Source organism: Netta rufina (assembly GCF_964035555.1).
Source record: "Netta rufina genome assembly, chromosome: Z".
Lineage (NCBI taxonomy): Eukaryota > Metazoa > Chordata > Aves > Anseriformes > Anatidae > Netta > Netta rufina.
The window spans coordinates 42,304,991-42,331,311 of record NC_140126.1 but is presented as its reverse complement, the minus strand read 5'-3'; the positions used below and the strand labels follow the sequence as shown (position 1 = coordinate 42,331,311).

General features: G+C 41.5%; 1 protein-coding gene across 1 annotated transcript in view; it reads left to right on the top strand.

The window, feature by feature from the left end:
- The window catches only part of CNTNAP4 (contactin associated protein family member 4), a gene marked incomplete at both ends in the record, with an annotated part of 227,329 nt that overhangs the window by 110,740 nt on the left and 90,268 nt on the right, over nucleotides 1-26,321 (top strand). The window contains one exon of the mRNA XM_084304819.1: nucleotides 14,117-14,264. Coding sequence (XP_084160945.1) covers nucleotides 14,117-14,264 — 148 coding nt within the window. The remainder of the gene's footprint in view (nucleotides 1-14,116; nucleotides 14,265-26,321) is intronic.

The window sequence follows — 26,321 nt, the reverse complement described above, 5'->3', positions numbered from 1 at the left end:
TTTAAATATTGCTACTGACAAAGAGAAAAGTTCAGTGATTTAAATGTAGGAGGTAGGAGAAGTGATTCTATATAGGAGTTTGACCTGTTGCTTGACAGTATTCTGAACATTTAGCCTGCCTTCTTCTGAATTTTTCTATCAGAGAAATGACAATAATGACGTCTCTTTTTTTTTCTTCTTCCTTTTTTCTTTTTTTTTTTTTTCAAGTGTTTTGATGTTTACAGAGATCTCATTAATTATAATAGTTTATTATTAGGTTATTATTATTTTCCAGTCTTCTTTCTTTTCAGTAATTTATGTGTGCAAGTACTTTAGGTTTAGGATTTTAGAAAGAGTTTAAGGTCATGTATCTAATTTGACTTATTTTGGTTTTAACACTTGGCTGTTTTTCGGCACTTCAAAGTGGAATAAAGACCTAGATTTTGTAATCTTTGGGAATTTAATTTTAAATAACACCCAAGAAAGGGAACTGCAAAAGGAACAGTATATCTTTATAAGCTTGAATAGGAATCAAGTGTACTTGATCTATACAACAGTAGATTTTCACTGCTGATATCAATCATGTCTAATCATTTTAATTGTATGATGCATTTCTCGCATCCTTCATCATCCGTTGTCTTTCATGCAGTGAATTTTAAGATGTTTTTCTCTTTAAAATCTGGAAAACAGACAGAACACTTGTACGCTGCTATGATTCATGAATACTAGGATAAAGAAAGCTTTAAGAAGCATAAATAGGTAAATGACAGGTCCATGTAACATTATAAAGTTGTGAAATAGATAATGGATGCTTTAATTTTATATCTAAGACAAAAATAAAGTATTAGGTTGCAGTCATACTGGTCAACAAATTTTATGTAACAAAGTGTTCCCCCTGGTCTCTGGTAAAAGATGCTAAGGAATTAATACACTGGTTTGAAGTGTTTCAGATAATCCTTTTGGATTCTGAATAATTTGAAAAAGCTAGCAGTATAGTAGCCGTAGTTTTATTTCTTCAAAAGATATCCACTGTGTTCTTGCTTTTAATCATATTACATAAGAATAATACAGTTTTACTATTCTCTAACAAACAGAAACACAGTCTAGTAACTTCTTATGAAGTGAAGATAACTATGAACAATGTAATATTTAATTAAGTAAATTCTCTTTCAACATTCTTAGGTCATCATGTATAAAACTATTAGCACTGTAGTTGCAAAATAAATAATATTTTGAAACATTCCAAAGGGTACTCAATAGCCCATTTTTACCTTCTGTAATTTTAATAGCACTCAGAGTTGGCTAGCAATTAAATGAGAGATTTGTATTTCACTTTGTAAGTGACATTATTTTCTGTAAGTAAAGAAAACGAACAAACAAAAACAAACAAACAAACAAATATCATTTTCAGTGCTACGAGCTATAATCCAATTCTGATGTCCTGTTCTGAAAGTAGAATAAATTATACTTTAAAGGCAAATTTTACAACACAGTGAATTAAAAAATATTTAAAATAAAATACTGAAAGATTCTTCTTAAGACATTCCTAATGGACTAGAAAAACACCAAGAAAACAAATAAACCATAACTATAGATGAAATAGCATTTGAAATTTCTTCTTTCAGAGAGTTGTTTTAATGCTATTTCTTTGTTTAATTAATAATTAAAACACTGATAATGTTTGTTTATTTTTCAAACAACATAATTTTTAACTGGAATTGTACATTATGAATGGCATTGTTTAAGTTTATAACACTAGGTGATGAACTCAGCATTAATTAAAAACAAACAGGCACATGAAAACTTTAAAACCACCACTGTAACTAAGGAAGATGATAGATTGAGGCACCTACTGAATTTAAGGTCAAACATAATATCCTTTTGCAAGACGATAGGCTCTGGGGCAGATATGTTCTGAAGTGGAGCAGGGGATCGAGGTGGGCAGAGGGTTTCTCTCAAAGCAGCCAAGGGAACAACCAGCACCCAGCAGCCCTCATGAGGGTGTCTGACTAGGTGTGGGTGGTGCCAGCAGTGCCCCCACTGTAGTACAAAGGCAGCCTCTAGGGAGTGCAAGCAATCAGAATCATGGTGAACAGGGCTTGGTGTGTTAACCACGGTGTGGCATGGCAATTTGTAGGGCAGGAAAGGCCCTGAATGTTAGCCAGCTTGGAGCAATGGTGACCACCCAGCAAAAGTCTGTGGCTCCAAGGAGCTTGGCACACACCGCAGCTGATGCAGTCTCCCTGACAGAGCTCCAGGTGGAACATGTTGCCACCCAGGGGTCAGGCTGCCTGGTGTGCCCTACTCTTACACCTGTACAGGATGGCAGTACATAGCAGAGAGCACAGCTGTGGGAGGTGTGTCCAGTTTGAAGAACTGCTTCACATGGTGGCAGAGCCTTAAAAGGAGGTGTGAAGGCTGGGGAGCATCAGGGAGTCAGAGAATGAGATTGACTGGTAGGTTGGAGTTCTGCCATTGCTGAGGCAGGCTCCTCAGCCAGCCACAGTCACTCTGTAAGAAATGAAGGATCTCCTAAACCCTTTCTGCCAGGCAGGGAGAATGGATTTAAGAGACAGGGAGGAGTAGAAGCAGGTTCCTGTTCAGCACAGCAGGTGAACACCCTGCTGTATACCTCGCCTTCCCATGTATCCCTGCACAACAGGTATGAGACTCCACAGCTTGATGGGCAAGCAAATGACAATGTAGGTCATGGTCCATCCATGTTGGGGGAGTCACCCAGGGTAAGTCAACCTATACCCTGCATCACAACAAGCCCCATAAAGAAAAAAAAAAAAAAAAAGAAGGGCTATAGTCATAGGGAACTCCCTTCTGAAGGGAACAGAGGGCCCAATTTGTCATCGAGACCTGACCCATAGGGAAGTCTGCTGTCTCCCTGGGGCATGAGTAAGAGACATTTCTTGGAAAGTCATTTGTTTGGTATATTCCTCTGATTATTATCCTTTATTGTTTTTTTTCAAGTTGGCAGTGATGAGGTGGCAAAGAGAAGGCCAGGAGCAATTAAAAGAGGCTTTAGAGCTTTGGGGTTATGTTGCGTTAAGGGGTGTAGCTGATTAACCGTTATGGGCGATAATGACTGTCTGCAAAAGCAAGCTAGCATGCATGAAATACACAGATGTTACAGGTGCGCAGCCTAGAAATGAAAGCGTTAAAAGGATCAAAGACTCTAGAGATATTTATAACCAAGTGTTCAAATCTCACCCAAAGGTGTCCCAGTGGGGTGGGGAGGGAAGAGAGGCTCAGCCCATCAACTGATCCCAGGAGTCAGGAGGTCCTAGGGACGTTGTGTTCCCTTGGGATGGTATCTCCCCTGATGGTGGTATCTTCCTTAACATCCTCTCTCTCTTAGGCCAATTTACATTATTTTCTATCTTTTAGGTGGAGCTTGAGTGACTCTAGTCAAGCATATCTCAGTTATGATTGGTGAAAAGTTCTCCCGTCTCCATTTAAAGTAATAGGCTCTGAGAAATTCAGAGCACATGCCCAGTGAGGGGTGGTTGCACCTTGGAGGCGGGTAGCTTTTGGGATGGAGGTGTGTTTTGGTATTATAATGATATTATAATGAGCAAAAAGTACACTAGGGTACAGCATTTGTCAAAACATGACAGGTGCTTGGCTCAGGGTAACAAAAAGTGCAGCTTATCGGTCTCGGTGTGCACAAGAACAATAGAGTCCCCACCTGGTTACAGAGCCTAGCCATGGTGTCTCCACTCCACCCTATGCTCCGTACTGTTCCTTAGGGCTAGCACACCAAGTTTCCCCAGCGCGATAGCATCTAAGGTTGCAAACCTAGGGAACGCTCAGGTAATGCAGCTATGCCCTACCCTGAAAGCCCCTTCAATGCTGTACATTTTCTTTAAGTTTTATTTTCCTAGTTACTTCAGGCAATTACACCACAGGTTATTAGTTGAATGATCAGGTGAACAGGCAGTGTTTCCCTTCATTCTTCCAGTAGCGGGGATCAATACTGAAAGGAACAGGCAGATCCAGCTGATCGATACGTGCTCCCAAGGCTGGTGCTACTGACACAGTTTTGGTTTTTTTGATCATGGGAAGGTCTACATGACACCAAGCCTGATGATTCCAGATGAGTTGCACTTTTCTCTGAGGAGGAAAAGGGCTTTTGCCCAGGAGTTAGCAGGGCTAATTGGCAGGGCTTTAAACTAGATAGGAAGGGGGAAGGGGACAAAAACAGGCCCACCAATGACAAACTGTGGGACTTCATGGCAATATTTGAGGCACTACATGCTGGGGAGGCCTAACTTGCCCCATGAGGGGTTGACTTTAATAAAAGACATCTGAAGTGTTTCTATACATGCACACGCAGCATGAGAGATAAAATTTCAGCTCCCTGAAATGCTTATATACTAATGCACACAGTATGGCAAACAAAGAGGAAGAACTGGAGATCTGGATGCAGTTGCAATGCTATGATCTCACTGCAATCACAGAGACATGGTGGGACAACTCATATGACAGGAATGCAGTCATGGAAGGCTATGTGCTTTTTAGAAAATAGTGGCCAGGAAGGCGAGATGGTGGAGGTGCTCTTGAGAACAACAGAGAATGCAATGAGAGAGCAACTGGGAATGTGTGGAGTTCTGCCCAGGGGCAGATGAAAGGCTAGCTGAGTCTTTATGGGAAAGGATTAAAGGTCAGGCTACAATGGCTGACGTTGTTTTGGGTGTTTGCTACAGGCCACCTGATCAAGAAGAGGACATAGATGAAGCCTCCTTCAGACAGCTTCAAGTAACCTCTCAGTCACAAGCTCTGGTTCTCATGGGGGACTTCAACCACCCTGACATCTTCTGGGAAGACCACACAGCTAGGCACAAACAGTTCAGAAGGTTCCTGCATTGTATTGGTCACAACTTTTTGACAGAGGTGGTGGAGAAGCCAGTAAGGACTAATTGGAGATGTGAGGGTCAGGGGCAGCCTTGGCTGCAGTGAGTTAGAGCCATATGGTGGAGCTCAAGATCTTGTGAGGAGGAAGCAGGGCAAAAAGTAGGATTGCAACCCTGGAGTTCAGGAGAACAAATTTTGGCCTCTCCAGGGATCTACTTGGAAGAATCCCATGGCTTAGGGCCCTGGAAGGAAGGGGGGTCCAAGACATCTGGTCAATATTCAAGCATCACTTCCTCCAAGATCAACGTTGGTGCAACCCTATGAGCAAAGGGGGCGGGAGACCTGCACGGATGAGAAGGCAGCTCCTGGCGAAGCTGACAGAAGGATATTTACAGCATGTGGAAAAAGGAACAGGCCACTTAGGAGGAATATAGGGGCACTGTCAGAGTATACAGAGATGTGACAAGGAAGGCCAGGGTGCATTTGGAGTTAAATCTGGCAAGAGATGTCAAAGACAACTAGAAGGACTTCTTCAAATACATCAGTAGAAAAAAGCAATCTGGGGAAAATGTCGGCCTGCTGCAGAATGGGGCCAGAATGGGGCGGGTGCTGTTGTGACAAAGGAACAGAGAAGACAGAGTTGATGAGTGCCTTTTTTGCTTCAGTCTTCACTGCTAAAATTAGCCCTCAGGAATCTCAGACCCTGGAGACAAGAGAGGAAGTCTGGAGAAAGGAGGACTTTTTCGTGGTCAAAGAGATCATCTAAGCAAATCTGACATCCACAAATCCATGGGCCCCAATGGAATGCACCCACAGATGCTGAGGGAGCAGGCCAATGTTATTTCTAGGCAACTCTTCATCATCTTTGAAAGGTCCTGGAGAACAGGAGAGATGCCTGAGGTCTATAAGAAAGCAAATATCCCACCAGCCTTCAGAAAGGGTAAGAAGGAGGAGCTAGACAATTACAGGTCATTCAGCCTCACCTCCATCCCTGAAAATGGAAAAGGAACAGCTCATCCTGCAGGTCATCTCTAAGCATGTGGAGGATAAGAAGGTGATCAGGAAGAGCCAGCATGGATTCACCAAAGGGATGTCATTTTTGACAAATATGATATCTTTCTACGCTGAGATGACTGACTGGGTAGATGAGTGGAGAGTGGTGGATGTGGTCTCCCTTGACTTCAGCAAGGCTTTTGACAATGTCTGCCATAACATTCTCAAAGACAAGCTCAGGAAGTGTGGCCTGGATGAGTGGACAGTAAGGTAGATTGATAATTGGCTGGATGGCAGAGCTTAGAGGGCTGTACGTAGTGGTGCAGAATCTAATCAGAGGCCTGTAGCTACCAATGTCCCCCAGAGGTCAGTACTGGGTCCAGTGTTGTTCAACTTATTCATCAATGGCTTTGACGATGGAACAGAGTACACACTCAGCAAGTTTGCTGATGACACAAAGGTGGGAGAAGTGGCTTATACCCCAGAGGGCTGTGCTGCCATTTAGAGGGACCACAACAGACCAGACCGTTGGGCTGAAGGGAACCTCATGAAGTTCAACAAGGGCAAATGCAGGGTTCTACACCTAGGGAGGAATAACCCCAATCACTAATACAGGCTGGGGACAGACCTGCTGGAATTCAGTTCTGCAGAGAGGGACCTGGGAGTCCTGGTAGACAGCAGGCTGACCATGAATCAGCGGTGTGCCCTTGTGGCCAAGAAGGCCGATGGTTTACTGGAGTGCATTCATAAGAGTGTTGCCAGTAGGTCAAGGGAGGTGATCCTCCCCTTCTTCTCAGCCCTGGTGAGGCCATACCTGGAGTACTGTGTTCAGTTCTGGGCTCCCCACTGCAAGAGAGACATAGAACTACTGGAGCAAGTTCAGAGGTGGGCTGTGAGGATGGTTAGAGGACTGGAGCACCTGTCATATGAGGACAGACTGAGAGACCAGTCCTGTTTAATGTGGAAAAGAGAAGACTGAGGGGAGACGTCATTAATGTATATAAATATCTGAAGGGAGGGTGTTGAGATGATGGAGCCAGTCTCTTTTCAGTTGTGCCCAGTGACAAGACAAGAGACAACGGGCACAAAATGAAGTACAAGAGGTTCTATCTGAATATGAGAGGGCACTTTTTTGCTGTAAGGGTGACAGAGCACTGGAACAGGTTTCCCAGAGAGGTTGTGGAGTCTCCTTCTCTGGAGATATTCAAAACCCACCTGGATGCCGTTTGTGCAATGTGCTCAAGGTGATTCTGCTCTGCAGAGGGGTTGTACTAGATGATCTTCAGAGGTTCCTTCGAACCTCGTCCATTCTGTGATTCTGTGATGCATTTGCAGTATGACAGTGATTTTAAGGCCCAAACAGTTTTGCTTGGTAATCATGTTATTACTGTATCTAGTCAGCTATTTTTCCTTCAAACATAGCATTGTGAATTTAATGTGCACAACATGCAAATGCATTAGAACTTGACAACTGGAGTATGATCTTACAGGGGTAGCAGAAGATGTTACAAACAGTGGACATTTACTATAACAAGATTTTTTGACATTTTCTACTATTATTTTATTTTATTTTATTTTATTTTATTGTATTTTATTTTATTTTTTATTTTATTTTATTTTATTTTATTTTATTTTATTTTATTTTATTTTATTTTATTATTTTATTTTATTTGTTATTTTATTTTTTATTTTATTTTACCTGGTATATATTAACCATATTGTGATTAATACATCCTTATTTTATGTTCTTTTATGTTAATGTTATATACTTTATGTTCATGTGGATTTATGAGTATGTACAACAGCCATATGCTTTTGTCAACTGAAGATAACTTTAGTACAGTTCAAATATATCTACAAACAATTCATAGACAAGGACTATTATAAAGTACAGCATGTAACTTAATGCATCACTGAGATGTATGCATCACATAATGCATACTTAATGCACATATGCATCGCTTAATGTATCACTACCAGTATTTTATAGCTAACACATCTGTCAGTTTTTGCATAAATCTTTGGTCATTTTACAGAGTCATAGAATTATAGAGTGGTTTAATGGTTGGAAGGGACCTGAAAGGTCTTTAGGTACTGAAAAGGTCATTATAAACTCTCCCCAGAGCATTCTCTTCTCCAGGCTAAACAAACCCTCAGTCTGTCTTCATAGAAGAGGTACTCTAGCCATGATCATCTTCACGGCCCTCCTCTTGACTCAGTCCAAGATGCCTATGTCCTTCTTGTGCTGAGGGCCCCAGAACTAAATGCAGCACTCCAGTTGGAGTCTCAGAAGAGTGGAGTAGAGAGACAGAATTACCCCCTCCAGTCATATTTTGTCCTAGCCATAATTCCAGTCAAGTAATCAAGTAAAGGAGGTTGTCATCTGGTACATTGTTTTCTGGTCAAAAAGAAAGACTTTCACATTCATATTTCCACTATAACTAAACAGCTCATACCTTTTGACTTTCAAGACCAACTCCAAAAGATTAACAATAACTTCATACAGTTAATGGGATGGGAAGGAAGAGTCTGAATGAAAAATAAATAAATAAATAAATACATATATATACACATACATACATATACGCACACACACAAATATATATATATATATATCCTAAAAAAGACTATTCTGAGTTGGAGGATAGGATCACAGACCATGAAATGACTGGATTCTTGTGAACTGAATATTGCATTGACATTGATGTTAATTGCATTGTGCGCTATGTTAACTTGAATAGGCATCCCATTTGTTACAGAGATCTAAATAGTTAACCTAATATAAGAAACCAAATATAGCTCTGGAATTAGGTAAGAAAATATTTTATTTTGAGCTCCCTGTTTTGAACTCTGAAAAGATCACAGAATGAATTAATATTACAACAGTCCTACTGAAGTTTGGATGATGCTCCAAGCCAAACAAATTGTCAGTAATTTACTGGGATTTTTATTCCTTTCATGACTCCCCCTGGCACTAATGCCAACCGTACTTTTGGCATCTCCCAGAAACAGAAAGACTTGTACAGGCAACGTGGCTTCTTAGCATTTGCAAATAATGAGCAACATCATGCAAAACCAGCAAATATGTTATAGGAACAGCTCTATCTATTTCATACTGATTTTGTTGGCTGCTTTTACTGGTGTTCTTTGTAGAATTCAGAAACAACAGTGAGAACTGCAAACATTTCTTTAGGAGCTTTACTACCTCATTTGCTGAACTTATGATAAAATTATCTACATTGGGGTCCTGTTCTAATTCTTGTAATTAAACATGAAATGAGAGTAACCACATGAAATTAAAATTAAATTTTAATTTGTATGTAATATGAAGTAGTATATATGATAAACATTAAAATATTTATTACAATATATACACAAAATATGTTAAAATTATGCCTAATATTTAGTCCTATAACATGTTTTACAGTTTATCTATAATCAAATTCATTAATAAGTATAATCTGTTATGGATACCTAAAGTATGCCTTAGAATACCCAACACATGTCTCACAAAGGGAAAGCTTTTTTTTTTACTACATGAAGAACTTTAGGACATGACACTTGTGTCTAAAAATGCATTTCCTTTCTTTCTGGATAGAGAATGGAGAGGGAAACAAATAATTTATCTTTTAACTTGTCTTGGCATAAGCTTGCCTTCACAACTTTTCTGAGCTATAAATCCACAAAAGATTTCACTTTACTAATACATCCTGGAGCACACAAGTGATCTCTGATGGCATAATAAATTAGATAATTCTACCTTCAAAGCAGGGTTAAAATAGCTTGAGGTATAATAATAATAATAATAATAATAATAATAATAATAATAATAATAATAATAATGATGGTGCAGGTTAGATACTGGGTGTGAGGGTTAAAACAGGTTAGAGGTGTTATAAATGGCTCAGTCTTCAAAATAGGATTAAATAAAAAAATAGGATTTATTAAAAGAATAGAGGTAAGCAAACAGTGCTGGGTGCACTGGGAGTCTCCGCTCCACCAGGACACACCCCAGTTACATCAGATAGCTGATTTTTATGCTCCTAGACTAATACATATTCATTACTACTTCTAAAAAAAATAGGTTATTATAATTAGCTTCCAGGGTCCAGTCCCTCCTACTGGAGCATGCGCATCAGACTCCGGTGGTCCCTCTGGGGGTCACTAGGGGTCTTTCATGCTGAAGGCTCGTAGTCTTCCTCCCCAAGTTTTTTTCTTGTCCTTCCCCTTTGTACTCCTTGGCACCGTGTCAAGTTTACACAGCATCCCCTGCAGGTCTTGTCTCCTAGCCATCCTTCAGCTTCTTTTTTTTCTTCTTCTTAATCTCTTGGCCACCTGGCCAGATATCAGAGGCTTGCATAGTATCCCATAACAGTCACTAGTTGTTATCAGTTGTTCTGAAACCCCCAGACATCAAAGACTTCATACAAACACAAATAGCTTTCTTATTGACACTTCACGAGTAATTAAAACATTCCTCACCAGCCATTCACAGGGACAGTCACACCTATAGCAGTGTTAAATTAATCTCGAAGAAGACAAAAAAAAAGGCTGTAACTGTTAGAAATAGAAGTTTGGAATAACAAAAGCAAACAGGTTCATAAAGGTTCATAAAGGTTCATAAACAGGTTGAGGAATATTTTCTGAAGACTTGATAAATTGACTAGAATTTGACTAGAGGGGGAGACTGGGACACACTGCATCTGTGGTTCAAGAATTAAATTGCCAGTGCAGGACCCAGAGGCAGACAGGAGTGTTCTTTATTGACATGAATTGTTAAAACATTCCTTACAGAGGGTAGGTCCCCATTTAAGGCCATTGCACCAGCCTGGTGTTCTCCCTTCATGAAATAAAATAGGGCATGAACATGAAGAGCTGTCTGCTTACATATCTGTACTGCTGAGTGCTCTTTTTACCATCTAAGTTTACACTGTAGTATTGCACTTCCATGTCTTAAAAAACAACCTTATCTGAGAAACATGATACATTTTCATGCCAATGTAATGCCAATAGCAGTAAAATATAGTGTTTCTAAAAGCAGGAAATCAGAATCAGTAAGCAGTTGTGTTAGAGGGGTTAGCTTTACAACCCCATTAATATTTATGCAAACACAATGCTTATTACATGTAACATTCATGTTAACCAAGGGTCACATAATTTTTTTTAAATCATCAGATGTCTGTGTGTGTTGTGAAGACTCTGCTTCCTACATAATCTAAAACTAATGATATGTTCCCTTTGAGTGATTTGGTACAAGAATGAAGTGATCTGAATTATCTGAAGATGGCAGGGATGAGAGGAAGGTAGCATATTACATAGCTCTAATTTTAGTGTATTTAAATGATTACTGGATCAGACTGTTATACAGTAATTTTTCCAGTGCCTCACAGTGTTGAGGTTGCCCAGAGAAGCTGTGGGCTGTGGATGCCCCATGCCTGGAAATGTTAAGGCCTGGTGGGATCAGCCTGATGTAGGGGTAAGTTTCCCTATTGGGGATAGGGGGTGTTAATTATATGAAATTGTATGATCTTTAATGTCTCTTCAAGCCCAATCAATCTATAATTTTGATGTACTGTATAGACAGGTATTTATCATACTTTGTATACATTTCCTCTAAAAAGTCTTCAGTTTATTTGTTAGGCTACAGGCATTCCTTAAGTTCTGAAGGAGAAACTGATTGCTTCCTCTTTCATTTTATTGTAAAAAAGTATAATAATAATAATAATAATAATAATAATAACCTCAAAGCGTGTATTTTAATCTTTAAATTGTTTAAAATGAAGCAATAAAAATTTATTTGATACTCAATCGATACACGTTAAGAATTAGCTCTTTTCAGATAAAATCTTCATAAAATGGAAACTAAAAGTATCAATTTATAAACTGGACAGTTTGAATCATTTAAGGACTAGTGTGAATTACTTTTAGGCTGTTATTGAATTAAATATATATTTTTAAATTAATAACACATGGGTTAAGTACATACTGCATAAAAAAAAAAAAAGGCAATATGCATTCCTTTTCTAAAATTTAAGAACTAATTTTAATGAGGTGGCTGCTCTCTTAAAATGATCTTGAAAAAATAAAAATAAAAAAAAAAAAATCTTAATTGAACACTTCATTTACTTCCAGTATTTAATCGTCTGGGGTCTGGGTTCTGGTTCAGTCAACAAACTAATTGACACTTTCTCTAGCAACTACATTTGTTACAGGCTGCAAATAAGGATTTGAAGGAACAAGAGGTCTGGAGTGCTCTCACCCTGGAAATAGTAGTTCTCTGGTGTTTATTTTTCAGTCTTTCCAGATTCACCCACTGTGATAGTTAAATCACAAAGCATGAAGCTGAAAGTGGTATAGATATTCAGTCACTAACTCTCATTGCTTATTACTAGCTCAACAGGTTATCTGTAATGAGCACATTCACTAGTTGCTTTCTGTTTTCTTTCCTTTATTTCTTTATTTCTTTATTATTATTTTTTTTCTACTGAATTTTCAGAGATTAGAATTTATACAGAAATTTAACTAGTGCAAGGGAAGGAAATTCAAAAGTTTCATGCATAGAAGGATACATAACAAATAGAATGAAGCTCTTCTATGCTTCAAAAAGCTATGTAAAGTGAACTTTAAAAGTGTAGACTTTTTGTTTTCTATATACTTTTGCAGCCACTACCTCTGTTGCTTATAACTCGAGCAACAGCATTTTCCATCTATCCAGAAATGTATAATCTTTTTATTTCTGCTAATTAAAACATTTCAGAAAACTATTTATGTTTTATGCATCAAATATTTAAATCCCAATTGTGTGAACAAATTATTTCATATAACACAAACAGGCAATGAGGGGAAAAGAAAGGGGGGGAGGGGGAGGGGAGAGAGGTCTTAATGTAACCAGCAAAATCAAAAATATACTACAGTTTTTATGTTGCTACTGATTTTTTATGATTACAGTTCCTTGTTTTTATGTTCGTTTTATATTTTCTTATGTCCCGGTTTCAGTTAGGATGCAGTTAATTTTCCTCCTAGTAGCTGGTATGGTGCTGTTTTTTGGATTTAGGATGAGAATAATGTTGATAACTTTACTTGTTGCAGAGCAGTGCACTAAGCAAAGGACTTTTCAGCTGCTCATACCATTCTGCCAGTGAGGTTGGGGGTTCATCAGGGAGCTGGGAAGAGAAAGAACCAGGACAGCTGACCCAGACTGGCCAAAGGGATATTCCATACCATAAGATATCATGCTGAAAAATTAATATGAGGTGGCTGGCCAGGGTGGAGGGAGACCATCTTAACCCATCGGGGTTAAGATGGGCATTGTTCCGTGGGATATGAGCAATTGCCTTGTGCATCACTTGTTTTTGACACATCATTATTATTACTATTATCATTATTATAATTATTCTTTTCTTTCTTCTCTGTTCCTATTAAACTCTCTTTACCTTGACCCACAGACCCACAAGCGTTTACTTTTTTTTTTTTTTTTTTTTCAATTCTCTACCCCATCCCACTGCTAGGGGGAAGATGGGTGAATGTGTTGCTGGGCTGATGGTCAAGTTAAACAATAACACCTTATGTCTCCTAATGTAACAACACGAAAATTAACCTTATATGTTAAATTCAGCTTTTTTTTCTCTCTCTCTCTGATATATTTTTTTTCTTTTTCTTTTTCTTTTTTTTGTTTTGTTTTGTTTTGTTTTGTTTTGTTTTGTTTTTTCCTCCATTGGGGGGAAAAAAAAATTTAAACGTATTTTTCCTTTTCAATAGAACACTGAATTTAAATTCATTCACAGTACTCTGCCTTCTTTATTTGGAAACCAGAGCCTTTCCACATCACCGCAATTATAAATGGAACTTTTTTGTATTCAGCATACTCCACATCATATATGATTTTAATGAAATTTAAGTGACCTTTAGGCAAAAGCAAAGCAAAGAGCTTTCTCTACCATCTTATGAATATTAGGTAGTAGTACAACACATTGAAATGCCAGGGTGTTCTACACATTTTGGAAAGGAACGTTTGGTTTGAGAAATTACGTTTCATTCACTTAAATTTCAGAAGGTCTGAGGTTTTTAATGATTTGGCACTAAATAGACAGCTGACTTAATCTAGAAGAATCAAATTTGATTGAATGGTTATTCCTATTTAATTCACTAACAATTTTTTTTTTATTATTATTATTTTTTGTTCTTGACCAGATGAGGGTGTAAAATGAAAAAATCAGCAATAAGAAAATATATTTCTATATTCGATATGGATGTGACTGATCTGTTTTTAATTTTCTTCTAGGCATTTTCTGGAAACACAAATGCCGATAGTGTTGTATACTACAAGCTTCAACATTCCATTAAAGCAAGATTTCTCCGCTTTGTGCCTTTGGACTGGAATCCCAATGGCAGAATTGGAATGCGCATAGAAGCATATGGATGCATGTACAGTAAGTGTTTTGCGTAATCAACTAAATGAAACATCTATTCATTTTTGTATTCTCTTGTATCAATTACACTTGAAAGTAGAATTCTAAGCTTAGTTTTAATATTGAATATAAACAATTTAATAGGTTTATGTGCAGAATTCACTGTTTCTGCATCATCTAGCAATATGTAATGCTTATTTTCCAGCTCCTGTGTTGGGATGAGTGGCACATAGATGTAATTCAAAAAATAATTTAATGAAAACTCTTTTTATGATATTCATAAACAAACAAACAACAAAGAAAAACCACCACCACCACCAAAATAAATAAATAAATAAATAAAATTTTGTTTTAGCATAGCATGCTTTCTACTTGAAAAGAAAATGTTGAAAATGTATATATACATAATCTTGTTCTTGAGTACAAGACAGTACAAGTAACAGTACAAGTAGATTGAACCAGAAATAAGGGATGATTCTACACAGTTGACGGATACTTCAAAGATGATATTTGTTTAAGTGGTACATTTACAATATATTTTCTGTCATTAACAAAATAATAATAACAGTTGATTCTGCATTTGACAGGCAATGGCTTGACTGTTACTGTCATATTGATTTCCTGGACATTATAACTTTTTCTGAGAGACTGCAGGCTAGTGAAATCTTTTAGTCCACTCCATGGGGTGCTGGGTACAATTAAACACATTTGAAATACTTCTACATCAATATATGTATCATGAGAAACAAGCAAGAGTTTAAGGCAAAAGCCTTAAATCAGTCCCAGAGCTACAACGTCATTGGTATAAGTAAAACTGGTGCAAAGCCATAGGTTCTTCAGGAGGTATAGGCAGGGCAGGCAAGGTGAGGTGGTGATGCTATATATAATGGAGGGGCTAGAGTGTATGGAGCTTGCAGTTGGTGATGGCACAGTTGAGACCCTCTGGGTAAGGGAAAAACAAATAAAGGCATGTCATTGTGGGAGTCTACTATAGACCACCTGGCCAGGATGATGACATCAATGAAATATTCTTTAGGGAACTTTACGTCTAGATCACCTGCAGTCCTTTTGGGGGAATGAACTTGCCAGGTATGACCTGGGAGTACCACAGAGCTGATATAAGCAGGTTGAGGAGATTCCTAAAACATCTTGTTGATAACTTATTGGTACAGCTACTAAGGGAGATTACTGGGGAAGGTGTCCTTCTGCCTGTACACAGACGGGGTCTCATGGGTGAAGTGCCAATTGATGGCCATCTTGGCCATAGTGACCAGGAAGTAGTTGAGTTTGTCTTTGGTGACAGAAGGAAAACTGCCACAAAATCTTCAACCCTGGATATGGGAAAAGCAGAGTTCAAGCTGTTTGGTGAACTAGTTTGCAAGATCCCCTGAAAAACTACATTTGAAGGCATTGGTGTCCATCAGTGTTGGTCTCTTCTTAAATACCTCTTCTTAAGAGCACAATAACAAACAATTACAAAATATCAGAAGTCAAGGAGAAGAAGCAGAAGGTTGGCTTTGCTGTGCATGGATCTTATTATTGAGCTTAGTTGGAAAAATAAATTGTACGTATATAATTGGGTGACATAGGAGGACTACAGTGATGCTGTTTGCAGGGAGAGCTATCTGCTGTTCGTGCAGCCAGAGGTCAATTAGAGTATTTAATCTTTAATTTTATCTATTTATCTATTTATCTATTTATTTATTTATTTTATTTATAATATGTTAATTGCAAAGGGAGGGCCAAAGTAATGGACCAAGTAATGTTGGTCCATTACTTCATGAGGATGGTCACCTCACAAATAAGAACACAGATAAAGTAAAGACATGTAATGCCATCTTTGTCTCTGTCTTCAGCACCAATGATGGTCCCTGAGACACCTGGAAATCTCAGTTGGAGGACCATGACTATGGTAAAGATAAACTCCCAGCCAACTCTGAACTTGTGTGGGACTTGCTGCTCCATCTGGATGCATATAAGTCTGTGAGGCCCAGCTGGATTCATCCCAGAGAACTCAGACAGTTGTTATTGCAAGATCTTTTTCCAATGTTCTTGGGAAAGGCTTTTGACATTGCTTTCCACAGAATTCTTCTAAAGAGGCTGGCTGCCTAAGGCTTAGATAGCTATATGCTATGTTGGATTAAAAACTGTCTGGGTGGCCCAAGGAGTTGTGGTAAATTGAGTTAAATCCAGTTAAAAGTCTGTCACTAGAGCTGTCCCTAGGGCTCAGTACTGGTGCCAGATCTCTTCAATATTTTATTCAATCATCTGGAGGGGAATGAGTGCACGCTCAGTAAATTTGCAGATGACATTAAATTTGGTGTGACCATCAATCTGCTCAAAGGAAGGAAGGTTCTGCAGAGAGGTCTGGAAAGGCTGGACCAATGGGCTGAGGCCAACTGTATGAAGTTCAACAAAACTAAGTGCTAGGTCCTGCACCAGGGACAAAAATAAATAAATAAATAAATAAATATAAACAAAACATGCATTGCTATAGGCTTAGGGAAGTGTGGCTGGAAAGCTACCTGGTGTAAAGGAACCTGGGGATGCTGGTTGATAGATGGCTGAATATGAGCCAGGATTGTGCTTAGTTGGCCAAGAAGGCCAAGAGCATCTTGGCTTGTATCAGGAACAGTGTGGCCAGCAGGAATGGGGAAGTGATTGTCCTTCCGTACTCAGTGCTGGTGAGTCCAGACCTCTAATACTGTGTTCAGTTTTGTGTCCCTCCCTACAAGAAGAACAATGAGTTGCTGGAACATGTCCAAAAGAGGGCAACAAAGATGGTGATGGGTCTAGAAAACAAGTATTTTGAGGAGCAAATAAGGGAGCTGTTTGGTTTTTTGTTTGTTTGTTTGTTTTGGTGGTTTGTTTGTTTGTTTGTTTGTTTGTTTGTTTGTTTTGTTTTCTTTAAGTTAAAAGAAGAGAAGGCTCAGGGGAGACCTTATGTAGAATTACCGTAAAAGAGGTTATAGTGAGATGGAGATTCTCCCAAGCTCCAAGTGATAAGAATAGGGGAAATGACTAAAGTTGCACCATGAAAAGCTTAGGTTTAGAAGATTAGGAGAAATTTCTATACTGAAAGGGTTGTGTGACAACCCTTTCGCGGCAGTTCGCGCAGGCAGGGCGCACAGGCAGGGCAGAGCGCTCCCCCCGCCCACACGAACACCTCCTTAACGACAGCCGTTAGCTAGGTGATAATGGTCTCCACCAGGCACGGTGCGCTCTCCAAGAAGTCGGTACACACCCAGACCGACTACCCGTTAAAAAATGCCGCAGTTCAGGTCACCGGATGCAAGGACTGTCTGAGCCTGTTGCTGCCATCAGCGGGACGCAGAGAAACTGCGTGCGTGAGGTGCGAGCAGGTGGATGACCTGGTCTGCATGGTGGCAGAGCTCAAGGAGGAGGTGGAGAGGTTGAGGGCCATCAGGGAGTGTGAGCGAGAGATAGACTTGTGGAGTAACTCCCTGCAAGGCCTCAAGGGGAGGTACTGAGGTGAGACTCCTCAAATGGGGGTGGACCCCCTGCCCTGTAGCCGTCGGGCAGAGGGAGGGGATCTGGGAGTTCAGGAGGAATGGAAACAGGTCCCTGCTCGACATCGCAGGCGATGCCCTCCCCTTCCGGCCCCGCATTCCATGGTGCCCTTACACAACAGGTTTGAGGCCCTGGAGCTCGACAGACCAGTTGCTGAGGAAGAGGTAGCAAGTGTTCCCAGGAGGATGCCTAGGGCCAGGAGGTCGACTCCACACCTCAGGACTGCCTCCACCAGGAAAGACAGGAGGGTTATTGTTGTTGGAGACTCTATTCTTAGGGGAACAGAGGGCCCTATTTGTCGGCCTGACCCTACCCGTAGGGAAGTCTGCTGCCTCCCTGGGGCCAGGGTCAAGGACGTTGCCAGGAAGCTTCCCAACCTGGTACACCCCTCTGACTATTATCCTCTTTTGATAGTCCAGGCGGGCAGTGATAACATCGAAGAGAGAAGCCTGAAGGCTATCAAAAGGGACTTTAGGGGACTGGGTCGGTTAGTGGATGGAGCGGGAGTGCAGGTGGTGTTTTCGTCCATCCCTACGGTGGCAGGGAGGGGTTCAGAGAGGACACGGAAAGCCCACCTGTTAAACACGTGGCTCCGGGGCTGGTGCCAACACAGAGATCTTGTTTTTTTTGATCATGGGGCACTTTACTCAGCACCTGGCCTGATGGCTGCAGACGGGTCCCTATCTTTTAGGGGAAAAAGGATCCTGGGCCAGGAGCTGGCAGGGCTCATTGAGAGGACTTTAAACTAGGTAGGAAGGGGGATGGGGCTTAGGCTAGGATTGTTGGGGCTGTGCTAGGGGGAACAATGGCAAGGCCGGAGGATAAGGCAATGGCCCAGCTGAAGTGCATCTACACCAATGCACGCAGCATGGGTAACAAACAGGAGGAGCTGGAAGCCATCATGCAGCAGGCAGGCTACGACTTGGTTGCCATCACGGAGACATGGTGGGACCAGTCTCATGACTGGAGTGCTGCAATGCCTGGCTATAAGCTCTTCAGAAGGGACAGGCAGCACAGAAGGTGTGGTGGTGTGGCTCTCTATATTAGAGAGTCTTTCGAGGTTGTAGAACTCGAGGCTGGGAATGACAAGGTCGAGTCTCTTTGGGTTAGGATCGGCAGGGACAACAAGGCTAGTGTCCTAGACCTTCTCTTCACAAACAGAGAAGGACTGGTGGAGGATGTGATTGTCGGGAGCTGTCTTGGGCAGAGTGACCACAAAATGGTGGAGTTCACTATTCTTGGCGAGGCCAGGAAGGGGACCAGTAAAACCGCTGTATTGGACTTTCGGAGGGCTGACTTTGAGCTACTCAGGACACTAGTTGGTGGAGTCCCTTGGGAGGCGGTTTTGAAGGGCAGAGGGGTCCAGGAAGGCTGGGCGCTCTTCAAGAGGGAAATCTTAATGACACAGGAACGGTCTGTCCCCACGTGCCCAAAGATGAGCTGGCGGGGAAGAAGACCAGCCTGGCTCAACAGAGAATTGTGGCTTGAGCTTAGGAGAAAAAAGAGGGTTTATAATCTTTGGAAAAGTGGGCAGGCCACTAGGGAGGACTTTAAGGATGTAGCGAGGCTGTGCAGGGACAAAATTAGGAAGGCCAAAGCTCATCTGGAGCTCAATCTGGCTACTGCCGTTAAAGATAACAAAAAATGTTTCTATAAATACATCAACACAAAAAGGAGGACTAAGGAGAATATCCATCCTTTACTGGATGAGGGGGGAAACTTAGTTACAAGAGATGAGGAAAAGGCGGAGGTGATCAATGCCTTCTTTGCCTCAGTCTTTAGCAGCAATACCAGTTGTTCTCTGGATACTCAGTACACTGAGCTGGTGGAAGGGGATGGGGAGCAGGATGTGGCCCTCACTATCCATGAAGAACTGGTTGGTGACCTGCTACGGCACTTGCATGTGCACAAGTCGATGGGGCCGGCTGGTATCCACCCAAGGGTACTGAGAGAACTGGCAGAGGAGCTGGCCAAGCCACTGTCCATCATTTATCAGCAGTCCTGGTGATCGGGGGAGGTCCCAGTTGACTGGCAGCTAGCAAATGTGACGCCCATCTACAAGAAGGGCCAGAGGGCAGACCTGGGAAACTACAGGCCTGTCAGTTTGACCTCAGTGCCAGGGAAGCTCATGGAGCAGATCCTCCTGAGAGTCATCACGCAGCACTTGCAGGGCAAGCAGGCGATCAGGCCTAGCCAGCATGGGTTTATGAAAGGCAGATCCTGCTTGACGAACCTGATCTCCTTCTATGACAAAGTGACACGCTGGGTGGACGAGGGAAAGGCTGTGGATGTGGTCTACCTTGACTTCAGCAAGGCTTTTGACACCGTCTCCCACAGCATTCTCCTCAAGAAACTGACTGCTCTTGGCTTGGACTGGCGCACGCTTCGTTGGGTTAGAAACTGGCTGGATAGACGGTCCCAAAGAGTCGTGGTGAATGGAGCCAAGTCCAGTTGGAGGCCAGTCACTAGTGGCGTCCCCCAGGGCTCGGTGCTGGGGCCAGTCCTCTTTAATATCTTCATCGATGATCTGGACGAGGGCATCGAGTGCACCCTCAGTAAGTTCGTAGATGACACCAAGTTAGGTGCATGTGTCGATCTGCTTGAGGGTAGGAAAGCTCTGCAGGAGGATCTGGATAGGCTGCACCGATGGGCTGAGGTCAACTGCATGAAGTTCAACAAGGCCAAGTGCCGGGTCCTGCAGCTGGGGCGCAATAACCCCAAGCAGAGCTACAGGCTGGGAGAGGAATGGTTGGAGAGCTGCCAGGCGGAGAAGGACCTGGGAGTGATGGTGGATAGTCAGCTGAATATGAGCCAGCAGTGTGCTCAGGTGGCCAAGAAGGCCAACGGCATCCTGGCTTGTATTAGGAACAGTGTGGCCAGCAGGGCTAGGGAGGTGATCATCCCCCTGTACTCAGCTCTGGTGAGGCCACACCTCGAGTACTGTGTTCAGTTTTGGGCCCCTCGCTACAAGAAGGACATCGAGGTACTTGAGCGGGTCCAGAGAAGGGCAACGAAGCTGGTGAGGGGCCTGGAGAACAAGTCCTACGAGGAGCGGCTGAGGGAGCTGGGCTTCTTCAGCCTGGAGAAGAGGAGGCTCAGGGGTGACCTTATCGCTCTCTGTAGGTACCTCAAGGGAGGCTGTAGCGAGGTGGGGGTTGGTCTGTTCTCCCACGTGCCTGGTGACAGGATGAGGGGGAATGGGCTTAAGTTGAGCCAGGGGAGTTTTAGGTTAGATGTTAGGAGGAACTTCTTTACTGAAAGGGTTGTGAGGCATTGGAACAGGCTGCCCAGGGAAGTGGTGGAGTCACCATCCCTGGAGGTCTTTAAGAGATGTTTAGATGTAGCGCTTAGGGATATGGTTTAGTGGGGACTGCTAGCGTTAGGTCAGAGGTTGGACTCGATGATCTTGAGGTCTCTTCCAACCTAGAAATTCTGTGATTCTGTGACTTTAAGAAGCAGCCCAGGGAAGCAGTTGTGTCACCATCCCTGGAGGTCTTCAAGAAATGTGTAGATTTAGAACTTAGTTTCATGTTAGTTTCATGGTCTAATGGTATGCTTTAGTACTAGGTTAAAGGTTGGACTAGATAATGACACTGCTTAAACTGTCAAATTCAAGATTCAACTTCCTCCACATTTTTAGGTGCCAAGACTAATTTATCTATCTATTTATTTATTTATTTATTACTTTTTATTTTTTAATAAAAAAATAAATGTGGTTGAACTTTTTCATTTCCAGATGAACATTCATGTGAGTCCCCCCCTGTTTCTTCTCTGATAGAAGGACTGCATTCTTTCCTGCCATTGATCATCAATAACAAATAATCAGCTTTTCTTCTTTCTGGTCCTGTACCTTATACATTCAACAACATTTATGCTTTATTCAGTCTCTTGTTCACAAAAAAATTCCAATCTGAAGCTTTGGTTTCTCACTTGCCTAGAATCTAGACTTTCATTGTGTTCATTTACTCCTGTAATTTTCTCTATCACATCTTGCAACATACTTTATTTCTCTCTTGTGTGATATCCCTATTGTCCTTATTGCCATTGTGCAAAGAGAAAACTTAAAATTCTCCAAGATAAAAAGAAGACAGTGTCTCTGTTATGAGTATATATATGCACAATGAGAACTTACACAATTCATTTTGTGGTGACAGTAACTGCTTTAGAGGAAGATTATGTTTTGTTTTGGTTTGGTTTGGTTTTATGTATTTTATTGTACGTTACATTTTGCCACAGGATTGATCCTATAGAAAGATTATGTAAGAAAACAAGCAAAAAACCAAACTAATTAACTAACAAAAAAAGAAAAAAAAAAAAAAAAAGACAATTTGTTTAGCTTCTAAGAACAGTTTAAATTAAGAATATTTACTTCATATGTTATCTACTCTAATAAACTACATAAAGAATGTGATATTGATACATATATGTAAGTTTTCTTCAGGCTGGTTAAGATTGTGTCTGTATTAATGGTGTGAGATTTTTTAATTTTTTATTTATTTGTTTGTGTGTGTTTGTGAAGCGAAAATGTAGCAACCTCTTCCTTCCGTCTTATCTGTTGCAAGTTGCACAACTAAAACTAAAACTACAAAGATGATGTGAGGTTGATCTCATTACTCCACAGTATGATACTGTGTCATACTCAAAAGAGGTAATTACTGTCTTAGTAAAATAATACTTACAGGACATTTTTTGGCACTGCTCTCAAATTCCCTGTTCTGTAATATACCTGGCAAATACATGCTTCATATCATCAGTACTAATGTTTTGTCTTTATCTACTGACTTCACATTAGTGATATCTTTGATAGACATTCATAGGATATAACACGTTATTGTAACATTAATATATTTCCATGTGTTTATTTCATTATTTATTTTTAATACAGGACACATTTATTTATAGAGTTTTTTTTTTTATTTATAGAGGTTGCAAGGAACCTCTGGTTGTCATCTGGTCCAACACCCCTGCTCAGACCAATAGCCACCTACAGCCAGTAGCCCCAGGCCATGTGTAGATGGCTTTTGAATATTTCCAAGGAGGCAGACTCCACAACCTCTCTGGCCAACCTGTGGCAGTGCTCAGTCACTTGAACAATTAAGTGTTTCCTGATATTCAGAAGGAACCTCCTGTGTTTCAGTTTGTGAGCACTGCCAGCTGTCCTCTCTCCGGCCACCAATGAAAAAGGCCTGGCTACATCCTTTTGCACCATCCCTTCAAGTATTTACATATATATTGATAAGATACCCCTGACCCTTCTCTTCTCCAGACTAAGCAGTCCCCACTCTCTCAGCCTTTCCTCACCAGAAAGAGGCTCCAGTTCCCACCATCTTCCTTTACTTTCACTGGACACTGTTCAGGAATTCCATGTCTCTCTTGTACTGGAGGTCTCTGAACTGGACAGTACTCCAGTGTGGCTTCAGCAGTCCTGAGGAGAGAGGAAGGATTACTTCCCTTAATCTGTTGACAGTGCTTTGCTTAACACAGCCCAGAATACCATGAGCCTTCTCTGCTGTAAGGGCACACCACTAGCCCATGTTCAACTTGGTGTCCAACAGGATCCCCAGGTCATAGAATCATAGAATGACTTGGGTCGGAAGAGACCTCATAGATCATATAGTTCCAACCCCTCTGACATGGGCAGGTATGCCACCCATTAGATCAGGTTGCTCAGAACCTCATCCAGCCTGGTCTTGAACATCTTCAGGGATGGGGCTTCCACAACCTATCTGGACAGCCTGTTCCAGAGATTCACCACCATCTGAGAGAATAATTTCCTTCTAATCTCTAATTTAAATCTCCCCTCTTTTAGTTTAACCTTGTCTGATCATCGTCTGCCTTAGCAAAAATTTGTTTCTTCATCTTTTTCTATAAACTCCCTTTTGAGTACTGAAAATCTGCAACAAGATCAGCTCGGAGCCTTCTCTTCTGTGGGCTTAGCAGGCCCAGTTCTCTCTGAGTTTCTACATAGGAAAGGTACTCCAGACCCTAGATCATCTTCATGGCTGTCCTCTGGACCTGTTCTAACAGATCCACATTCTTCTTGTGCTGGAGGTCCCAGACCTACATGCAGTAGTGTAACCCCTCCAAGTGGGGCCTCACAAGGTCAGAGTAAAGGCAATCATCTGCCTCTACCTGCTGGCCACTCCTCTTTTGATGGAGCCCAGGATTTAGTTGGCCTTCTGGATTGCAAGTGCACACTGTTGGCTCATGTCAAGCTTTTAATCCATCAGAACCCACAAGTTCTTCTCTTCAGGGCTCCTCTCAATGATTTTTTCTCCCATTCTGTACTCATGTCCAGGATTGCCCCAACCCAGGTGCAGCACCTTGCACTTGGACTTGTTGAACCTCATACAGTTCATGTGGGCCCACTTCTCAAGCTTGTCCAGGCCCCTTTTGTAGTGGGTTTACGTGGCAAGGTTTTGGTAGCAGGGAGCCATAGGGGTGGTTTCTGTGAGAAAGATCTAGAAGCTACCCCATGTTTGGGAAGGGCCCCATTGTTTTCCAGATCCGAGCCAATAAGCGATGTTGTTTTGCGCCTCTGTGAGAGCATATTTAAGACAGGGAAAAAACGCTGCGCCACACAGCAGCCGGGAGAGTCAAGGGAGTGAGAGAACAGCCTTGCACCAAGGTCAGTGTAGAAGGAGGTGGAGAGGTGCTCCAGGCGCCGGAGCAGAAGTCCCCTGCGGCCTGTGGTGAGGACCATGGTGAAGCAGAATGTCCCCCTGCAGCCCATGGAGTACCACGGTGGAGCAGGGTTCCACGCTGCAGCCCGTGGAGGAGACCACGGTGGAGCAGGTGGCCCTGCACCGACGGAGGCTGCTGCCTGTGGAAGACCCCTGCCGGAGCAGATTCCGGGCCGGACCTGTAGCCCGTGGAGAGGAGCCCACGCAGGAGCAGGTGACCTGGCAGGAGCTGCTGCCCGTAGGGGAGCCAGGTTGGAGCAGTTTTCTCCTGAGGGATGGACCCCGTGGTACGGACCCATATCTGGAGCAGTTCTGGGAGAGCTGCTGCCTGTGGGAAGCCCACGCCGGATCAGTTCATCAAGGACTGCATCCCGTGGGTGGGACCCCACAGCACAGGGGATGAGAGTGACCGAGAAGGAGCGGCAGAGAAGAAGTGCTGTAGACTGACCATAACCCCCATTCCCCCGTTCCCCTGTGCCGCTCGGGGGGAGGAGGTGGAAGAGGGTGGATGGGGGGGAAGGTGCTTTTGGTTTGCTTTTTCCTTTGTTTTCTCACTTCTCTCGCTTGTTAGTAATAGGCAATAAATCTTACTATCTCCTTATGCCGAGTCTGTTTTGCCCGTTACAATAATTACTGCGTGATTTTCTCGTCCTTATCTCAATCCTTGAGCCCTTTTCACATATTTTCTCCCCATTCCTCTTTGAGGAGGGGGAGTGAGAGAGCGGCTGTGGTGGAGCTCGGCTGCCCACTCGAGCGGAATCACGACACCTTTGGATGCCATCCCTTCTTTCTATTGTATCAATCACACCACTCAGCTTGGTGTCATCTGTAAATTTTCTGAGGGTGTACTCAATCTGCAAGAGTCCTCACTGTATTAAATGAGCAAGATAATGGTTTGCACAATAGTTTAGTTTAAATGTTTGTGTATATTTAAGATTATATTCTATATATAGTTACATAGAGAATCGTAGGATTGTAGAATATTCCAGGTTGGAAGGATCGTTACAATGATCATTGAGTCCAACTTCTGGAATGCTTATATATGATTTATATAATAATTTAAATAATTTATAAATTATTATGATTACATAGTTTAAATTATTATGAATAATTTTAACATATCACTTATTTATTCATTTATATGTTTATTTATTTATTTCCTCAAGGATTTGTTTAAAGCAATATTTATGTCTTGATTTACCTAACTTTTTTGAGCCTCATGTACCTTCTCACGTCTGCTTTCCCAAATTGCCAAGGGCCAGTGATCAGATTTCTCTCTCTCTCTCTCTTTTTTTTTTCTTTCTTTTTTTTTTTTTTTTAATATAGTTGGTCAGAAATAAGGATACCTAGAAACAGTTAAAAATGACAGACAGTTTGCATTGTTTGGAGTCTTACCCTGTAGAGCATTAACTGAACTATTGCATTAAGTGAAAAGATCAACAACAAACAAATCAGCATATTCCAAAGAAAACTATTGCAACTAAAGTTTTTGCTCAAGACCACTAAAACATCTGATCATCTGATGTATGAGTAGGCTCCCAGGACTTCCAGCTTCTGAAAGGCATTTCATAGTTTCCAAAGATATTTTCACAGTTTACTAAGAATTTTGATAATATTGATTTGATTAAGACATATGGGAAAAACTGTGGGGGGAAAAAAAAAAAAAAAAAGTTCATAAAGTTATTCAACCTTTTATATATATATATATTTATATTTATATTTATATTTTCCTTATTTATACCCTGTGAGAAAACATTTCTTTCTGTGAGGATATCCAAGCACTGGAACAGGTTGCCCAGAGAGGCTGTGGTCTTCTACTCTGGAGATATTCAAAACTCAGGATGCAGTCCTGCAGAGCACTCCT